At 39.4% G+C, this 20883-nt stretch overlaps 1 protein-coding gene across 1 annotated transcript in view; it reads left to right on the top strand.

The window, feature by feature from the left end:
- Positions 1-293: 293 nt before the first annotated feature.
- The window catches only part of LOC149472093 (uridylate-specific endoribonuclease D-like), a 28115-nt gene continuing 7525 nt past the window's right edge, over positions 294-20883 (top strand). Inside the window, exons 1-5 of the mRNA XM_089693047.1 lie at positions 294-384; positions 4760-4928; positions 14696-14898; positions 16162-16275; positions 19203-19309. Of these exons, the coding sequence (XP_089549173.1) occupies positions 315-384; positions 4760-4928; positions 14696-14898; positions 16162-16275; positions 19203-19309 (663 nt within the window). The 5' untranslated portion in view covers positions 294-314. The remainder of the gene's footprint in view (positions 385-4759; positions 4929-14695; positions 14899-16161; positions 16276-19202; positions 19310-20883) is intronic.

Below are 20883 nucleotides of genomic sequence, written 5' to 3'. Positions count from 1 at the left end.
ATACATTAATAAACAAATGTATTACATGTATTACCATAGTATACATAAATAATTGTATAGTATTCACTTTCACGTTAATAAATTATTAATGCATCTGATAAATAAGTGAAAATGACATGTTTGAAAAGTGAAATGTAAAGGCCATCCAGTTTCATGGATAATGTTGCACAATTCCTGAAGTTTAGAAAGTTTGTGAGAAAAACAAGGTCAGTCGTATTGATATTCCTCCCCCATGAGGTCACTGATATAAGGTGGCTATAAAAGACTTGCAACTGCACAGAGGTTTGCGGGACTCCAACCACAGACACTACACAATGAGGACCTCCTTCCTTCTCCTGTGGTTTTTGCCATGCCTTGCCTATGGGGCTCACCTACCAGAGCCAAGTGAGATACTTTTATTTTAATCCAGTTACTTGGCTGTGTTATAAATTATATATCCATATTTAAATATTGTATTATTTAAACTTGGAACCAATTACAGGTTGATGAAGTATGTATTAAATGTTAATCATTCATTTTTCTTATTTGTCTAAGGAGAATCTCTTGAACCAGAACACCGGTGTGAGAAAGGCCTGATCAAAGCAGCCTTTTCACTGATAGAATACACACTAGTTCCTTGTAATTCAATAAATAGGTTTAGCTTCGCCACTAGCATGTGGTAGATGAGTTGGGTAACGGTTGCTTCCATCAGAGACTTCTTCTCAGGTTCCTTTCAAAGAAAACCTGCAGCAAAAGGTTAAAATATAAGTAAAGGCAAAACATTTTTTTAGTTGTATGGTAAGTACCGAGGGCTTAGAGCCACTGTTTTTATTGCTGTCTTTGTCCTCTTTGAGATTTGCTCTCTTTAATTGCCCTGAGCACCAATGTCATAAGTAATGAAAGTGAGGGTAAATTGAAAAATTTTCAGTTGCCACCAGAACAGGAATAAAGATCATGAAAACTGATTTTTCTCACATTTGAAATATATCCTCCCACTTCCTGTTCAGTCTACCGGACAGGAAGTGAAGGGAAAATTTCTTAATGAGACACAGCAGTTTAAACACTCTTTACTGCATCAAAGATGGAAAAAAAAGGGTCTTGGCTTTAGGTATACTTTAAGGAACAGACATCATTTATAAGATTTCTGCTAAAATTAACCCATATGTGTGAAATTTAAAGCCCAATTCTGGGTTGTTTTAATCAGGGTGGATAAAAATTGATGATTTAAAAAAAAAAAAACAAATCAGATTTTTTTATTTAAATCCAATGTTTTTGATTTTTATCAAATTTATTGTAATAAAATGTTTTTGGAGTAAAAATCTATTTAAAGAGTTTTTTTTATTTAAGATACATTAATAATTTAGATTATTCAGTATAAAATGGAGCTTAGTTATGTAGCATGAGGCTGTATATTCTGTAATATTTACATTTTTGGTAAACTCATTCAATGAATCCATGCTCTGCAAAGTGAGATAACATGCACTGCATTGATGCATTCACACAATTTCACAGTAACCATGAGAAAAAACATGAAATAAAAGAATTTGAGTAGTTCTCCAACTATGTGTGATTAACCTAAAATCGGTTCTGACATTGCTGTTTCACTAACCTGACAGCTTATTATTCTAAAAGGAAACCTTCATTTGGTTTGCAAATATTAAAGATTCTAGCTACCAGCAAGAATGAGTTGGATTCCTTACATTTAAAGAGCACCTGTCATTTTAGTTCCATCATGGAAGCCTGTTAGCAGGCATGCACTCACCTACTGCAGCAACGTCTCTCACCTTATTGTGTCACTGCTGCATCACCAGCAGTCCTATTAAAGTGAATGGGACTGTCGGTGAGTCAACAGCAGGTCAGAGGAGTTGCCGCTGCCGGACAGAGGTGACAGTTGCTCTTTCAAAATTATGATTTAGATCAAGCCTTTTCACTAGTGATTTAAATCAACTTGATTTAAATCAAATCCACCCTGCTTTTAATATACCTGTATAGTGTAGTTCATCACAAACTGCATGAGTTACATTTTTTTGGGCTATAGGGAGAAAAATGAAAGTATATGTAAACCCTCACATTGTAAAACAACCCATTTAGTTTAAAATATAAATGAAAGACAAACTTTTGTGTATAGATATAAAAACATTATAAATGTAAGAAACAGCAGTACACTGATCTTCCCAGTGAATGGCTGTTCAGGGGGTGGAGGCATGTCAGGACAAGTCTGATCATTGAAGAAGAGCAGACTGAGGTCCCAGCACAGCTAGGCAACTGACCTTTGTTCTCATGTCTAGTGTAGTCAGTTTTTATTAGGAAAGCACAGGGAGTGGCAGAAATACCAGGGAATTCACGCAAAGGAAGCAATTCAAAGAACAGGATACTTTTTCATACAAGTACATGATAAAGCAGGAACATATCAGGAATATGAAATGTAGGGTTTACATACACTTTAAGCACAAATACGTACCTTATTTCTTGCTCTTTACTCCCTAAACAGCCAGTGCTCTCTTTTTGCTGTCTGATATCCTGGGTTGTGGGCGGATCATTGCTGTCCTCCCATACAATGCAGGATTGCAGGTACATTATATGACCAAACAAGCATTTACGTATGTGGTGCTGGTAGGGACCTACTGCATGAGTACACTTAGGCCCTGAGTTGGGCTTTAAGCAATTTATTAGTTCATTTTGCTTCTAATATTTCTTTTACGGAATAAAATAAGAACAAATGCATACTCTATACTCCAGAGGTTGCTAAGGCATTCTCTGAGCCATGAGCAATTTCTGACTCTCAGACAAGTGACCACCATTGATCTTTTTAGCTATCATGTACCTACTGATCACCTATGTAAAGCAGTCCTTTTACCACCGACCACCTGTGTAGGGAAGCATTTCACTGACGGCCAAAATAAGAAGGAACTACAATACACTGACCACCAGTGTAATGGGAAATTTCACTGACCCCCAGTGTAAGGACTCTGCACATTGGACGTTTTTCTACCACTTTGGCAGAAAAAATGCTTAACTCTTGTAAACGCATGTAACACATTTAGGGGTGTATAGGCGTGTCTGTCGCTTGGGCATTAATTCATTTAATTGGCCAGAATAATCATTTATTTTGGCCATTGAAATGAATTATTGCTCAATCGCTAAGTGAACCTTAAGTCATGTTTAAATGCGTTTAGGCCCATCAAACATTTTTTTCTGCCAAAATGCTGCTGCTGCTGAATGCGCTACCAGTAAGAAAACACTACCATTTGCACTGTCTGTGTTTCATTTCTGGCTATAATTGTTATTTGTTTAATATCATTATTATTATTTTAAAAAAAGTTTGTCATAGAGAGTTGCCAAGAACCCTGAAATCCTTTTTTAAAGGATAAGTCCACCTTTAGAACATGTTACATATTACACCCATATTTTCAGGGTAATATCTAACATTTTTCAGCACTCCCCTCCCCCCTCACCATTTGAGCTCAGCCCCCCCTCACCCTCGTAACACCATCAGCCACTGTCACATTTAAGATGGTCATTCATTCACTGGGTACTGTGAAGGATGTATCTACAAGTCCCATCTTCCACTGCAGCGGACGGCTTTAGTTCTCAATGGACTATGAGTGCACTGATCACGCCCTTGTAGTTCACTGACACTTCCTCCAGCTTTGTAACTGAAAACCCATACAGAGGTACGGGCAGAAAGCTGGAGGAAATGTCTGTAGGAGCCTGACATTGCATCTATTCCATTTTCCAGGCTGTCATGCTGATGCTTTGGCTTCATTATTGTTTTGGTAGATATAAGGAATTCTGGTACTTTTTCATTCTCGTTTACCATGTATGTGTTCTGGATTTGTGGCTTAAAAGTACTGATTGCAGACACAGCCAGGCAATATGCATTTTCAAATGTAGGTCAGCAAAGACATCCCTTCATGACAATCTTTCCTTATAGCAGAACTTTAAGGATTATTTTTTTCCATAGAGTGGGGCTGTGCCCACACTGCATGGGTTAGCTTCTCACTTTTTCCTGGGGCTTACCAAAAGGCTATACTTACCCAATCCTTCAGTTCTTCAGAAAACAGCGCTCCCCCACATCCATTGATTGACTGTCCCGGCCAGCCTCATGTCCATAACCGGTCTATGGGTGTAATGACGCCAGGACTAGTCCATTCATAAGACTGCTAGTGTATGGAGGGGGGGGGTCAGGAAAGGCAAGGACCGGTCTTGCACTCAGAGGATTGGTGGATTAGATATAGTATATCTCTACTCTCATCAACCCTAGACTAAAACTAGAAGTTAATCCATACAGTGTGGGCACAGCCCCACTGCATGGGAATTGAATTCCTGGACTTCATCTTTAAAGTTTCAGTGCCTTCTCTGATCACTGTTTGATGCTGGCTCTGCTATCCAACCCTACTGCAATTTTCAGTAACAATTACTCAGGCAATGATTGGCAAGGGCCTGCAGTCCTACGTCCTACTGCACAAAGTTATATAAATCCTCAATGAAGATAAAATAAGTGGACTTTGAATTAACTTTTGAAAATAAACTGAGTGGACATTCTAAATTTTTTATTGTGCCACTTTTGCTTCTATAGAATTAGCAGTTTATTAAATTATTTTACTTGCTTGGAGATGCTTTGTTAAGCTTAATAGTTGCAATTTGATGCTTTTTCTTATAGACAAACACTTATTCCAAAAACGGCATAATCAGTATTTTTCTATTATTATACATTTGCTCTTATATTAAATTATTGCGGCTATCACTCTTTATTTTTATCTTACCTTTTGTAATCCAGGAGCTGTACCAGAGGTGTATGCGGCCACCAATGATGAAATTACCAGTTTAGTTGAGCAGTTGTATTCTGCGGATGTAAACAAAGCTGTCAGTAGTGACATTACCTTGAATCTCCAGTACTTGGCATCCAGCTCCCAGACAAGCTCCGGAACAGACTTTGCCAGCCAAAAGTAGGTTGATGACCTCCTTCCATCAGTTTTCATTGTTTTCTATCTAGTAAAAATGTATTTAAGAGAGCTGAAAACTCCAACATGCTGACTAGCTAGAAAATAATTAATTAAGCCTTATGTGAAGATCAGTAGCTTGAAAGGGCAAGGTGCTATGTTTCAAGACAGAAGTGAGGGACAACACTGGTACAATGGGATTTAAAGCTAATTTCTGGTATCCCTCCCCCCACACTCTTCTAACTAATCTCTGGCATAATATATACAATAACCCAGCCTAAATGCCTTTTTTACTTACCTAAATCCCTGGTCACACAGGATGCAGGATGTCTTTCTTTGGGTGTCCACGTCACTACATGCGTGGACACTTCTTATTGACTGTCCAGTGGTGGTGTCCTATCAAAATTCAAAAGACAAAATGAAATGATGATGTCAGTACAAGGAAAATAACTAGGAATGGCTGGTGTGGACATGTCTGGAATGCTGGAATACCAGTCCCCCAAAAATGGCATCGGCAAGGGACATGGAAGGTGGACACAATTTTAAATAGTAAATATAAAAAAACAACTCTGGTTAAAAATACTCACCTTCTTTTCCCCTGCAGTAATTGAATTCTGCCACTGTATATTCTTAGTTATCCTGGTTAAATGTGCCATTTGATCCAGAGGACTGAGGACGGAGGACATACTATGAATGCAGGTGTCATAGGTCCACCTGCTACAGTAGTATCACCACAGCACCCACACTCACAGTATAGTGGTGCAGAAAGTGATGCTGACATAATGACTCTCTGCAACACTGAGGACCATGCAGCACCAAAGAAAACGCAAGAACTGACCTAAAGACATCTGGAAGAGGTAACTATAAACCCCCCCAAAAAAAAAAAATAATCCAAGTTCCCCTATACTTAGAAGCAGAAAAAACATAAACTTGTGGAAAAAATGAGTATGAAAATAATGATTACCGCAGATACCTAACAATATAACCATATACCACCAATAAACGTAAAATAGGAGTGCAACCCCCTGCTACTCCAATTTTAAAGCTTTGCTGTGGTACACAAAATTTTCACCAAATGTAGTCGAAATAGTATATGCAAAAAAGTACAAAAAGTCCAAATAATGTGGTGAAAAGTGCTCAGACTGCCAACCAGTATTCTTGTACTCACCACATCTGAATGTCAACATATAAAAAACACACTCCACCACACTAGGTCCTGCAGGCTTTGTGGAGTGGCAGCGGCATCATTATAACTAGATGGAAGACTGAGGCTTCCTTGTGGCTCACCTTACGGGTATCTTCTCCACCAGGAGAGGTGGCAAGGAACTTTTTGATGTGCCTGTCTTTTCTCATAAAATGTGAATGCATTGGAAGTTGGTTTTATATACTCGTTCAATAAATGGTGTTAGGGAGATTGTGCCCTCTCCTGCTTTGTTTTTGGTTTTTACCACATGTGAGTGTGAGACACCTCTCCCTCCAGTTACATAGTTAATCTGGCTGAAAAAAGACACAGGTTCACCTAGTTTAACCATGAAAGGAGAAAAACAATTATATCCTATGCTCACAGTTGATCCAGAGAAAGGAAAAAAAAACTACAAAACATGAACCAATTGGCTCCTGCAGGGGAAAAATTCCTTCCTTGTCCCCCAAGGGGCAATTGGATATTCCCTGGATCAATTTTACCTATAAATGTTAGTATGCAGTTATATTTTGTGTATCTAGGAAAAAATCCAGGCCTTTTTTTAAAAAATCTACTGAGCTGGCCAGAACCAACTCTAGGAGTCTATTCCACATTTCCACAGCTCTCACTGTGAAGAAGCCTTTCTGTATATGAAGATTACATTTCTTTTCCTCCAGACATGTGATGACCTTAAGATGAATAACTCTACACCAAGTTCACTTTATGGACTACTTATGTATTTGTACATGTTGATCATATCCCCCCTTAATCTCTTCTCAAGAGAGAATACATTCAATTCCTCTAATCTTTCCTCACAGCTGAGCTCCTCCATGCCTCGTATTGGTTTGGTTGCTCTTCTCTAATTTTCTCTTCTCTTCTCCAATTTTCCGCTTTCAGTGCTATCACACTTTGAATGACAATTGTGCGGTCATGCAACACTGCACCCATATGACTTTTTTAGCATTTTTTGAGACAGATAAAGCTTTATTTTGGTGGTATTTTGTCACCACTGTGATTTTTATTTATGTAAATGAAAAAGTCCAAACATTTTGAAAAAAAGTGTTTTTCTTATAAAATTTTGCAAATAAATAATATTTCATCATAAATCTTGGCCAACATTTATTCCGTTATCTTTTTTGTAAAAAAAAAAATAACCCAAATTAGTTTATAACCAAAAATTATAATTTTGAAACATTTTTTTTACATTTTTATTTTTTTTCATATTGTTTTTTTTTTTTTTTTTTTTACATACTGTCACCCTAGCAGTACAGTGTTACCATGGTAACACTGTACTACTTGTGGGAGGTGATGAAGATTTTTTTTTTTATATATACTGATCGCTTTTACACCCATAAAGGCTGTAATAGCCATAATTTCTCCTTCTCTCTGGTTACATTCTTGCAGCCATTGAGAACTACTGTGTGAGCTGTGATTGGTCACAGCTTGTCACATGGTACAAGGCTGTTGTGAATAGCCTTGTACCATGTGACCTCTGTGATCATTTACAGATTTCACACGTAGTAAGCAATGATGTCAGAAGTGACATCTTGCTTACAACTCTGCATGTGATCACTGATTGGCCAATCAGCGATCACATGATCGGGATCTCGCACAGAGGTCCAATACGACGATCGGTGTTCCACTGTGTCCTCCGGACACAGTGGGCACCGGATCGCGGTGCTGCGCACTCTCAAGAAAAGCGCACAAGCAGGGGGCGGGGAGGCAATTTATAAACGGCCACCCGACCCTGCACTGCCACCGCCCGGCCGTTTATATACATGGGCCGGATGGGAGGTGGTTAAGCTTATGATCTACCAGAACTCCCAGATCCTTCTCCACCATTGATTCCCCGAAGTGCATAACTTTACATTTATCAATATTAAACCTCATTTGGCACACGGTTTCCCAATTAAAGAGAGCATTGAGGTCAGCTTGGAAGTTGAAGATATTCTGTAAGGACGTTATTCCACTGCACAGCTTGTATCATCTGCAAAGACTGAAATGGGATTTTTATTCCCAGACCCTATATCGTTTATAAATATATTAAAAGGTAAGGGTCCCAACACTGAACCTTGGGGTACACCACTAACAACCCTAGACCATTCAGGGAATGAATCATTAACCACTACTCTCTGAATATGGTCTTTTAGCCAGTTTTCTACCCATTTACATACAGATTTTTCCAAGCCTGTAGACGTTACCTTACACATTATCCGTGTGTGGGGAACTGTGTCAAACGCTTTTGCTAAATCTAAGTGTACCATATCCTCTAGTATGGAACTTACCAGACATCCATGCTTCTCATTTACATTAGTGGCATAAAACACTTACAATCATTCACAGATCGCTGGAGCTGCTGGTATATCACTCCTCCATCTTATCTTGTTGCAAACCGGTTCAAATAGTAATATCACATAAAAAGGAAAAGAACAGTCCCAACAGAGTAGTATAATTAAAACTCTTCTTTATTAAAATATAAACTGACACTCACAATCGGATATAAAATAAGGCTCATCCCATAAACAGACATCCCATAGACATGTAGTGAAAGAGTAACATCCTCGTCTCACCCCTTCTGGAACTCACAGCCACTTCCAATCCATCATTCCGGTTCCAGTTCTGACATTACATCCAGTTGCTGTGTTGCCACACGCTGACGTGTTTCGTCCTTTCATCTTTGCCATAGGGGTTGCGCAAAGCCACCTCTGCATTATGCAGTGGAAACGGGGATTTAAATCATATGTCTGATGGGCAGAGTTAGCTCATTGCTTAATAAATCCCTTGGATACAGAAAGATCACTTCCCATAATTCCATGCTCTGTTCCTGCATACTAGGGAGTTTCTTCTTCTGTTGTATTCTCAGTAAAATTAAATTTTGAAAAAATCAACAGGACAAAATGAACAACATGCAGAGAACCCATCAATAAAAATGCTTGAGATATATAAGAAACTAATAACCCTTGCCTCACCCCTTCAGTCTCCGCCTGAATCATTAGCCTACTGAACGACATATCGCACTTCCTCAAACTAAACCTTTCCAAAACCGAGCTCCTAGTTTTCCCCCCAGCCCACGCCCCCCCCCCCACCGACTTCTCCATCACTACCAACAACGCCACCATAAGCCCCACCCCACAAGCCAAAGTCCTAGGTGTCACTCTAGACTCCAATCTGTCTTTCTAGCCCCAGGTCCAATCGCTGACAAATTCATGTAGGCTCCACCTCCGCAACATGTCCAAAATACGTCCGTTCCTAACCCCAGACACTACTAAACAACTCGTTCACTCCTTTATAATATCACGACTTGACTACTGTAATTCCCTCCTCACCGGCTTACCTCATCACAGGCTATCCCCGCTTCAGTATATCCTGAATTCTGCGGCCAGACTCATCCACCTTACTAACCGCTCCGTATCCGCCACCCCTCTCTGCCAATCCCTCCACTGGCTTCTGATTGCCCAACGCATAAAATTAAAATTGCTAACATTGATGTACAAAGCTGTTCATAACACTGCCCCAAACTACATCACCAATCTGATATCCAAATACCACTCAAAACGTACTCTCCTACTCTAGTTCCCTGGTCTCCTCCTCCAATGCCCGTCTCCAGGACTTCTCCAGGGCTTCCCCCATCCTCTGGAATTCACTACCCCAATCCATCAGACTGTCACCTACCCTCCTCACCTTTAGGCGCACCCTGAAAACCCATCTCTTCAGGGAAGCCTACCCCGCCCTCAGCTAATTGCCGATCTCCTCCACTCTTCCTACCACTCTATCCCCCACAGCTATTTCCTCCTGTGCCACTATCCCCTCCCTCCTAGATTGTAAGCTCCAAGGAGCAGGGCCCTCGAACCCCTCGTGTATTGTATTGTTACTGTACTGTCTCGTGTACTGTCTCCCATTGTAATGTACAGCGCTGAGCAAACTGTTGGCGCTATATAAATACTGTATAATAATAATAATAACTAATAGGTTCTCACTCTCTAGAGTTTACAAAAGTGGAGATAGCAGTTTTGCATTAGGTGATCTTTTAATGCCTAATGAATATTACAGATTACAACAGTTTTTCTACATCTATCTCCTACATTAATTTAATTACAAAAGTGTGGTAATGTCAGGGATGTCCTGTTAGATAAATTATTTCTTCAACTACCACGGTCTTATCATAATACAGGAATATCTTATAATGCATGAAACTCTTGTATATACTGTATTCTTACCATGTTATTTTCTAATATCTACTAAATTATTTCTATTGCTAAATTGCGTCCTGTTGCTTGTTTGATACCATTTACTTAAAAAAATAGACATATCATGGAGGGCGGAGATCATTTTTGATTTAATTTCAATGTCAGCTAGACATTGTGACCAGGAAAAAGAAGCTTACATTCACTTTAATTAAACACTGTGAAGCAGATGGGTGGGCATATTGTTTTGCTTCAAAGTAGATGTCATGTGTTTAGTGAATATGGTATTTTCTTGCCATCCTACCAGGTGTCTCAGATAAAAAGATCTCTCGCTTTCTCTTTGGACCCCCACGTTCTTGTTTCTACCAATGTCTGTAAAGATTTTCATTTATCCAGGTCATAGTTTAGCTTAGCCTTTGTCAAGCTTTTTAACACAGAGGAACCCTTGACATATCTTTCACGTCTCAAGAAACCCCTGGTAATGATTACTCTTTCTAAAACTCATGGTACATTAGCCCAAACAGTAATCTGAGATATATGTATAAGTAAAAGAAAAGAGATTGTGGGGTGCTTAGTTCACTTAGTGTATTTGTTTCCCAGGAATGTTTTGTTTGACAAAATGAACTTTAGCAATATTAATGAAATAAAATTAGTTATAATTATGGCCAGAGAAGAAACACAAACAGTAAAAGTTGCAGTGTTTTCTAGTATTGGTGGTAAGTGGAGAAATGCTCACTTACATTGATGACCAGTGGAAAATGCCCATTTACATTGGTGGTTGGTGAAGTGCCCCATTACACTAGTGGTCAGTAGTGATGGGCTGAGCACCCCCTGTTCGATTTGCAGTCAAACATTCGAACCTGCCGAACGTTCAAACAAGGACAATTTACTGAGCTATATCTTACCGCATCTGAGTATGATCTGATAATCTGAGTTACTAATATACCATATAAGTTATATTATTAAACCATGCAGTATTTCAGTAGTTAAACAATCATTGTTGGCATTGCCCGACAATTAAAAGAAATTTAAAAAAAAGCATGGGGTCCCCTCTCCCATCCATAACAAACCCTTCGGGTATGGATTTTGAGGGGAGCACCCCATGCCAAAATTAAAAACAAATGGTGTGGGGGGGCCCCAAAATCCATACCAGACCCTTATCCAAGCATGCAGTCTGGCAGGTTAGGAGAGGAGGGGGACGAGCGCCCCCCTCCTGAACCATACCAAGCCTCATGCCCTCAACATGGGGGGGTGTTTTGGGGCAGGGGGGCTTTCCCCCAAAGCATATTGTCCCCATGTTGGGAACAAGGGCCTCTTCCCCACAACCCTGGCCAGTGGTTGTGGAGATCTGCAGGTGGGGGCTTATCGAAATTTGGAAACCCCCTTTAACAAGGGGGTCCCCAGATCCCAGCCCCCCATGTGAATGAGTATGTGGTACATGGTACCACTACCCATTCACAAAAAAAGTGTAGTGCAAAAAAAAGACAGGGCATAGTGTTTGACACGTCCTTTATTAAAAATAAAAATGTAAAAAATGTACCCAGAAGTAGATCCACCATCAATCACACTGCCCGCTGCCATCGCAGACCTGAACAAAATCTGCTCTGCCCTCGACTTTGGCTCCCGCTGTCTGACAGCTGCTCCGGCCTGACAGTTCTTAAATAGGGTGATGGCGTCTCAAGGGGGTGGGATCAAGCCTGCCCCCTTGTGATGTGATCATGCCCTGTGATTGGCCAAAGCATTGCACCTGGCCTGTGGTCAGGTGCAATGCTTTGGCCAATCACAGTGCAGAGCCTGCCGAACACCCGTTCGGCTTGAAAATGCAGCGCTCATTAGTGGTCAGTGTAGTGTCCTCTAATATTGGTGGTCAGTGAAATACTCTCCTACATAGATGGTCAGTGGGGAAAGTCCCCCCACCCCTTAGATTGGTGGTCATTGTAGAAGAGCCCACATACATTAGTGATCAGTAGGAATGATGCTCCTTACAGATAGCTAAAAAATGTGTGGTCACTTATGTGAGAGGTAGGAGTTGCTCATTGCTCAGGGAACCTCTAGTAACCTCTGGAGCAGTCCTAGGGTTCCATGAAACCCTGGTTGAGAAAGGTTGGTATATCTAATAGTAGTTCATCACATTCAGCTTGACTTGTTGCATAATATCGAAGATGCTTCATGGCTAATCAAATTGTCTTCCTTAGTTTAAAGGATTGTTGGGAACATACCCTGGCAATTACAGCCACGTAGGTAATTTTGTCACTTTGATCCAGTCACCATATGTGTTCAAAAGACAGTATACACCCAACCTCTTGGATATTCTTGGACAATCAACATCTGCCTTTTCATTTCTTAAAACAAGAGTGATTGGATTAAGGTGACCGAATGTAGATGTTCGTATGCAACATGCAGCACCACATAATTACAGCTAAACTCCAGGCCAAACAAATATTGTCTAAATACAATACCCATGTGTATTCTTAATTGAATCCTGGTCTCCTCTGTGCAGTTCTTCACATTTGGTCAGTAATGCATCATAAAACAACTTTTGCACTTTGCTTTTTTGCAGAAGCCTCCTGTAATAAATACCATTCACTGCTGTTTTCTCTCCTTGTGCTGCTGAATGGCTTTGTATCTGCCCCCATATAGTTTTGTACATACAACCTGTAGTGGACGGATCTGCTGGGTCCTTCCCACATCTCCACTCTCTGCACAGGCTTTGCGTAGTACAAGGATGATGTCACCGGTACTTTTACATCGTAAAATATGGAACTGTATGGGACCGAAAGAGCCATTGATGCAAACAAAGTGAATGTGTACCCTTTGTGACCATTGAGGAATATAGCTAAATGATTTGGACCTGGAATGATTTGTACCCGGAATTAACTTTAAATCATTTTACCACATTTTTCAAGCACGGAATTTCTTAAAGTGTATGTAAACCTTCATTATAAACCAGGTGGGAATGATTTACTAAAAGTGGAGAGTGCAAAATCTGGTGCAGCTCTGCATAGAAACCAACCAGCTTACAGTTTTTGGGGTTTTTTTTGCAAAGCTTTATTGATCAAGCTGAAGTTAAAAGCTGGTTGGCTGCCATGCACAGCTGCACCAGATTTTGCACTTTCCAGTTTTAGTAAATCAACCTCATATATATCTCTCTCTTTTTTAAAAAAAAAATGAAAATATATATGTTTGATTAGTGCACAAATCCCTGTTGATTTTGTCAGAAATTCAGAGCTGTCCCATGCTCTAGAGCTTGTAACTTCCTGTACACTATGCCTCTGCTGAGTTAACATCTTAAGTAGTGCTATCAGCCTTCCCAGTTCACCCCTGTAAACTACAGAACACCTCAACCCATGTTAGGAAGGTGTTTGGCTGTCCAAATTAAAGTGTGCAGCCATGGATTACACCATGAAGTATTAATATGCAAAAAATGATTGTCTGATTCATGACTATATTTCTTCTATACTGGCTTTTTGAAACAGTAATTGAAAGGTTTTTGTGAAAGGTTTAGTACACTGTAACACTTTTGGTAGTTGCATGTGTTGCATTTATTATAGAGGCCTAATCATCTCCCCAAAAAGAGGGACAACTGAGGAAGAAAAAGGGACAGGGTGATTTGGTTCCAAAAGTGAGACAGTCTCTCTAAACGAGAGACATTTGGGAGGTATCATTGACTATTTTCACCGTAGGACATGAAGTGTGTTACTAGAGCACCAAGTGCATACAAAGGAAAGAAAGCTTAAAAACTAATGCAGCCAGCACATTTAAGGACTGGTACACTGTCATATATTACATTGTTGTTCTTGGTCTTAGATACACTTCAAGTTTACATGAAAATAGTCATTTAAGAGGTCATCTGAGGTGCACCCACAATGGGTGACCTCTCCTCCCCATCCACTGTTTATAGGGTTCCTGGGTCCATATGACTGGTGATACTACAGTGTGCGTTTGCACCTAATAAAGTCACATATTCAGATTCTATACACTGTTGCTGGCAGGACAGTTGAACACATCTTGCTGTAGGTGAAGCTTGGGCAACCTTTTAAATAGAAGTCTTCATATAAAAATAATGTGAATGTTTTGTCCCAATTAACAACCTGCTTTGGTTTCCAGAAAAAAAGAAACCTGAAAGGTGCCTGATTGCAATGACTAACACTCCAACCTTTATTCATGCAAGACTCCACAAGGTCAGGTTAATGCAAACAGTCTTATAAATATACAAACATTGCACAGGTGCAATGTCTCACACAGCACTGGAACTCTGTATCAGTAACGTGGCTTATTTATTACTTTCCAATTATTTGTAGTGGCGAAGAAGGAATACATTTATATATAAAGTTACATTTTCAGTCTAGCAACATATTTTTCTTAGTTGCACACCTTTAAGAATGTGCTAAGTTCTGTTTTACTTTTAGGCTTTTCAGCTATGTCAATGAGGCCAAACTGTTTGCCCGTCCAACCTATTCCCGATACATTGCTCTGCTTGACAATTATGAGAAGATAACTGGAACAGCAGAAACGGTACCCAGTGGAGAGGTCACAGAGCAAAATGCTTTTATTGATGAGGTCTTTAAGACTTCTATCTTCAGCTTACTTTCGAATTTCTTAGTTTCCAAAGGTAAACATCATTATTATAAAAATAATAACACTATTATTACAAAGATAAAACAATATTATTTGCACATGTTCTTGCTATAAATTGGATCACTTACATACAAACAGTACATGCAACCTTTTTGTAGGCAATTTTGTATGAACTATGATGATATATGATATTCTACAATAGTAAACAACCATATATGAGTTTACTCTGTACAGAATAGTGAGAAAAGAAATTTTATCAATTGCTACATGTTATGTTATTTCAAGCATTTCTGTTAGCCTTATTATAAAAGCCCTCATGTGTCTGCCTTTACTGTATCACATGCACTTTGGACAAAACATAGATAATCTTATTTAGACTTGGCACAAACATCAGATAAAATGTATTGTAGCATATAGCGAAGGAATAATGCAATGTATAGATGTAAGATTGTTGGCACAATTTTAATACAACCTTCCAGTCCGCTCCATATAGTTATACTGTATGTGAATTACAAACCAAAGAGACAACCAGACCTGTGGTAAAGTCCAAGTATCGAACTTATCTTATTGATAAAAAGGCTGTTAGCCCAATGCGTTTAAGGAGTTATAGGACACCCCTTTCATTGAGGCTTAAAAACCTTCTGGAGATGGGAATACTTAGATTGTAGAAAACTGTGGTAGGGTCTTCAAACTTTTAGAAGATGATAATACTCAAATTGTGCAAAACTTTAATCTGAATATAGATTTAAGAGAAGGTGTGAGTACTCCAGCAGATGGTTTGGAGTTCTATACAGTCTAACCATTTCTATCTTTTGAAAGTTTGAAGCCTTGATGAAGAGATGGCCCTATAAGCCCTAAAAATGTGTTTGGTAGTTAACATACTTATCATAAAACAGACTATCTTACTTGGCCTGGCCCTCTTTTTTTATTATGAATCGTAGATAGCCTTTTGGAGCGCATCTCCAAAGCCATTGTATTTCAATATATTATTTCAATATACTATAGCCCTAAGGCTTTATAGAAGAAGACTGAACATTTGGGATCTAGTGTCACAGAACCCACACTTACTGTATATGTGTACAACAGTAATTGCATAGATAGCTGTTTTTACTGTGTGGAGTTAATCAACCAGTTCAGGAGCCAGTCTCCCTAAAATATGGACTAAAATGCAGAGAAAGGGCTCCAAAACGTTAGGCATCACTCTAATCTTGAAATGTGCCAAGGGGAATTGTCCATCCCTGCAACTTATTTGGTTTTCAAGGTTAGTCTAAATGAAAATTTGTTTACTTTCACACAGGTTATTATACATCATCCACAAGCTTTAAGGATGACCTGAAGTTGATGTGGTTTGGATTGTATACCCGTACCAAGGGGCCCTTGGATTCTTCAGGCTTTGAGCACATATTTCATGGTAAGGAGTGACTGCTTCTTGCATCTTATCTTTTTTGATAGTACATTGTAAAAACACACTGGCAGCACATTAGGGCTAACTAACATGTTATATACTGTATTTATTAAAAGCATTGTCTAATTTTAGATATTTTGAACATCTAATATTTTTCAGAGCATCTGCTGGACATTATTCTCAGCAATTGTTAGTAAAGAGTATACCTATATATTCCTATCCTGATACCAGACATCATCCTGTAAGAGGGCTAGAGCTGTGAGATTACCACTAACCAATTGGACTGATTTCCATTCTCATAATTTTGTAAAACTTTAGAGTTCATCACCAGCCTTCATATTATAGGGGAATAATTTTTGCCACTGGGTATTGTCTTCTGCTGAGTCAAGATAGCTTTAAATGTCTCTGGATTTACGTCTCCTGCTGCCTCCATAAGCATAAACACCTGAGCCTGGGAATATGCAAAATTTATGACCAGATTGTAAAAACTGCAGGAGTTTAAACTTTGATTAGGTGTTCAGTTTCTCACTGGAACATTTTTCAGCCAGTTTTATATTGCAATCACTTGTTGTTATCACTTGTTATTGAGCAGCATTCCTATTACAGAGCTCAGCAGACCCTCTCTGTGGCTAGAGGCAACAGTTGACAACAGGCAAGGCAGATGCTAGAATGGTCTAACTCCTGAGACAGATAGTCAAAGCAACAGCAGACAGTAATAGAGTTAGCAGTCAGAGTCAGGTCAGGGGTGGACTGACACCTCATAGGGCCCCTGGGCAATAGGGGATCATGGGGACCCTGTGTCCTTTCCCAGACTCAAAGCACACCCAAAAAGCCTATAAAAGGTACCAGGGGTATTTCATGGGGCCCCCTACTGACCCCGGGCCCTCGGGCACTGCCCGAGTGTTGGAATGGTCAGTCCGCCCCTGAGTCAGGTGCAGACAATGTCATGGTCCCAGGTGGGCAAAGGGAGCTATGACTAAAGCTGGCCATACAGTGATCAAAATTCAGCATGGAGCAGCCAAATTTTGATCAGTGTGTGGCCATCCCAGGTCAACAGAAGTAGGGACACATTGGAAAAAATTTTCTCGGTGCAGCCAGTTAGCTCCAGTTGCTGATTGGTGTATACTGACAGCAGCATCCTACATACAATGTCCCAGCAGGGGAAGTTCCTCCATCCGCCTTGTTTGTGTGGATGGAGGAATATGTTAGTTTCATTTTGTTTGGCCCATTGGTTGAACAAAAAAGGTCTAACAGTGTTTGCCCAGCTGATGATTTTTTTTTTTTTTGCATGCTAGTCTCATATCGAAAATGAAGAGGTTACTAAAGTTAAGAAAATTGTTGTATGACAGAATACAACTTCGGGAGTGATGGAATGTGTTATATTGTATTTTAATGTATTCTTTCGTTTCTGAGTATGCGTGCTCCAGGTCTTTTGATTTTTTTTGGACAACTACTGTACTGAATAAACGAAAATCGGTCACTCTGCTATCACCCGAGAAAGATTTTTGTGCTTGTCCATTCAGATATTGTTACATGAACTGTCATGCTCGGCTTTCAAGGCTGTGTACTAACAATCAGATTATCGTACTTTCCTCCAAAAGCAATATTTGTCATGTGATTTTGTGATCATGTGTACTAGGCATTAGTAACAGAGCTATCAGGCTGATAATTAGGATAAGCACAGACAAGTACGAACATTTTAAATAATTCACAGGGAAATCCAAGGCATGTACAACAAGATAGAAGTTGGCTTCAGACAAACAGACAAATCTTTTGGTCAGCCATGGATGAGGTTCTAGATTTAGGTACATATTTCCAGTGGTACTCTTAGACTACAATGGGGTAGTACTGTAGTTGATTATTTTTCAAGAAAAACTCCAATAAACACTATAGAGGAAATTTATTAGAGCAGTTTTTTATTAATTAGGATCTGCAATATATAATTTGAAATTTTCTTGCAAGAATGTTGGCATGAATCTTTGGGTCTCTTTTACTACCAAAGCAACAAATCTAGTTCTGTGTGATTGTGCGACCAAGTAGAAACTGTCTGCCTATTGTATCTCTTCTGCCCCAACTGTAAGCACCTCTTTTGCAAGTTAACTTTACGTTACATCAGTTTCCCAACTAAAAAGTGCTGACACAGGGGAGTGGAATCATGTGACCAGACTGGAGCAGCCTGAAAAAGCTAAGTATTTACATCTTTCTTACACAAGCTAATAGGCATAGGTGTTAGGAGAGGGGAGGGGACACTTATAACAGTAGTTATGGTTAAGCTGGAAATCCACTTTACGTTTCAGTTCATAATTGATGTGAGGTTAAAGCTGAAAAAAAAAATTCCCATGCAGTGGGGCTGTGCACAGATCAACTGCCCATTTTTTGTATAGGGGATTGGAGATATACTAACCTGATCCTCTGATCCTCCATGCACAAGACTGGTCCCTGCAGCTCCTGGCCCCACGGGCTAATGGTCATGTGCAGGCAGTGCACTGTTCCTACGATCTATGCTGGATCGTGAAGGGGGGGTGTTTGCCGGTGGAATAGAGGAACATGTGAGTATAGGCTTTCTACTCTCCACTGGGCAAAACAAGCAGTTAACCCTTGCAATGTGGGCACGTTGTTTTGTGCGGAGTTGGGCTTTATTAATTTGGTCTAGAATTTTGACCACATAATAATGTTATGTATCAAATGTTAGTATATTATATATTGTGCAGGAGATAAAAAAGCTACTTAAATTCATTGTAGAGCTGTAGTTACAGAGAGTAATGAACTGAACAGTTAAATATATGTCAAATATTTGATTTTCTGTTAAATGAGGCACCTTTTGTATATGTAGGTATGATTATTATTAGAGACACTTTTACCTAATACATAATGTTTATTTTTTCAGCTTTCTTTATTCAGTGCACATATTTACTGGTGCTTTCTGTTCATAGGTGAAATCCATAATGGAAAGATCTCTGGATTCCACAGCTGGATACAGTTCTACCTGCAGGAAAAAACTGGCGAACTCAATTACCTAAGTTACAGTGCAGATGGACCTGTAGGTGTTTCTGTGCAATTGTTCTACCTCCTCCCCAACACTGTTTTGTAAATGATGCAGGATGTGCAAATCACTGCTCACTGGGCTCATATTAATTTCCATAGACAGAATAGCACTTCTTATTACAACCGATTAAATATTTGCTTTCATTTTTAAACCTTGCCTAAGAAAGCTGGAGCTGTAATCTTGATGAAAGGTGATAAATTAGAGTCTCTATGAGATGGGAAATATAGGCGTGCATGGTGTACTTTTATTGTACCTATCACAACTCTTAGGATGCATCTTGTGTTGCTAGTAGTAATTAGTCACATTCAACTGGACTTGGTTATTGAAAAACAATTTTGCTGCTTATCCAAGCAGCTTCTCCAGCTCTAATTACTGTCAAGAACTTACCCCAGCATTTATAGATGCATGCAAAACTAACCTTAAAACTGATCTTAACCTAAAAACAAAAATATAATATATTGCTGTTTGCTAGTCCTTAGATGTTGTGGCTGTATTAGTTTTCCCTTTCTCAGGTATTTATTTCTTTAATTTTCACCTGCTGATCCTGCAAGTAACACACTTTCTGTCCTAGGGTGATAATGCTCACTTACCATAGACATTTACCATGGAGTATGTGTGGAGAAACAGGTTATCTTTCTGCTGTCAGGCATCTCTTTCAATTTGGAGTACAGAACACCTTCCCCTCTCCACGTTCTCTATTACATAGAGCAGCCTAGCTCAACAATTTTTACCATGGAGTGACCCTTGAAATAACTTTCAGGCCTCTGAAACCCCTGCCAATAATTCAGAACATTAGCCTGTCTGCCAGTCTGAAGTCCTTTCATTGGTAGTCAGTGGGAAGAATGCTCCTCGTACAAGTAGCTAAAAGATAGTTGGTTACGTATCTGAGAACAAACATTGTTGCTCAAGGAATCCTTAGCAACCTCTTGAGCCTCAATGAGAAAGTCATAGAGTACAGTTATCTACAGAAGATACATAGCTGGAAAAGCTAATAACACTGTTTGAGATTTCAGTTTAGTGGTCAAAAAGTTACAAGGACACAATATTTTAGCAGGACCAACACTATTCTTTTTGTACCTCCAGAAAATGTGCTTAGCTTAAAAAAATAAAAACTAATACAACTACTACCACATCTAAGGACTGATCAACTGCAATATATTCAATTTTTGTTCTTTGGTTTAGGTATACAATAATCCAGTCATCATGGAGCATGTCAAGGCACATGTTTATGATCCAACAACAAGACAACAAGTAGGAAAATCTGCAAAACTGCCTTGTTCCAATTACATAGTCCAATCTAGGTCAAGTGTTAATCATCTGAGATACATGACTGAAGGTGTAAATTGTTGACAAAGGGCCAGGGTAGAGATCAACATCTGCTTTGGCACTTTCCATAATGATTGGATTTAGGTGACATGGCTCTAAAAAGCTGAGGAAGCTGCTTGGATAAGCAGCTAATGTCTTCAACATTACGGAACAAGTCCAGTTTAATGTGTCTAACACTTACGGGCTATACTGTGACTTGGATAAATGAGACACTTCACAGACACACATCTTGTGTCCCTCCT

The sequence above is a fragment of the Staurois parvus genome, unplaced genomic scaffold (genome assembly GCF_062004578.1).
Source record: "Staurois parvus isolate SC_StPar_1 unplaced genomic scaffold, SC_StPar_1.0 ptg000023l, whole genome shotgun sequence".
Taxonomy (NCBI): domain Eukaryota; kingdom Metazoa; phylum Chordata; class Amphibia; order Anura; family Ranidae; genus Staurois; species Staurois parvus.
This window is presented reverse-complemented; position numbering and strand designations above follow the sequence as displayed.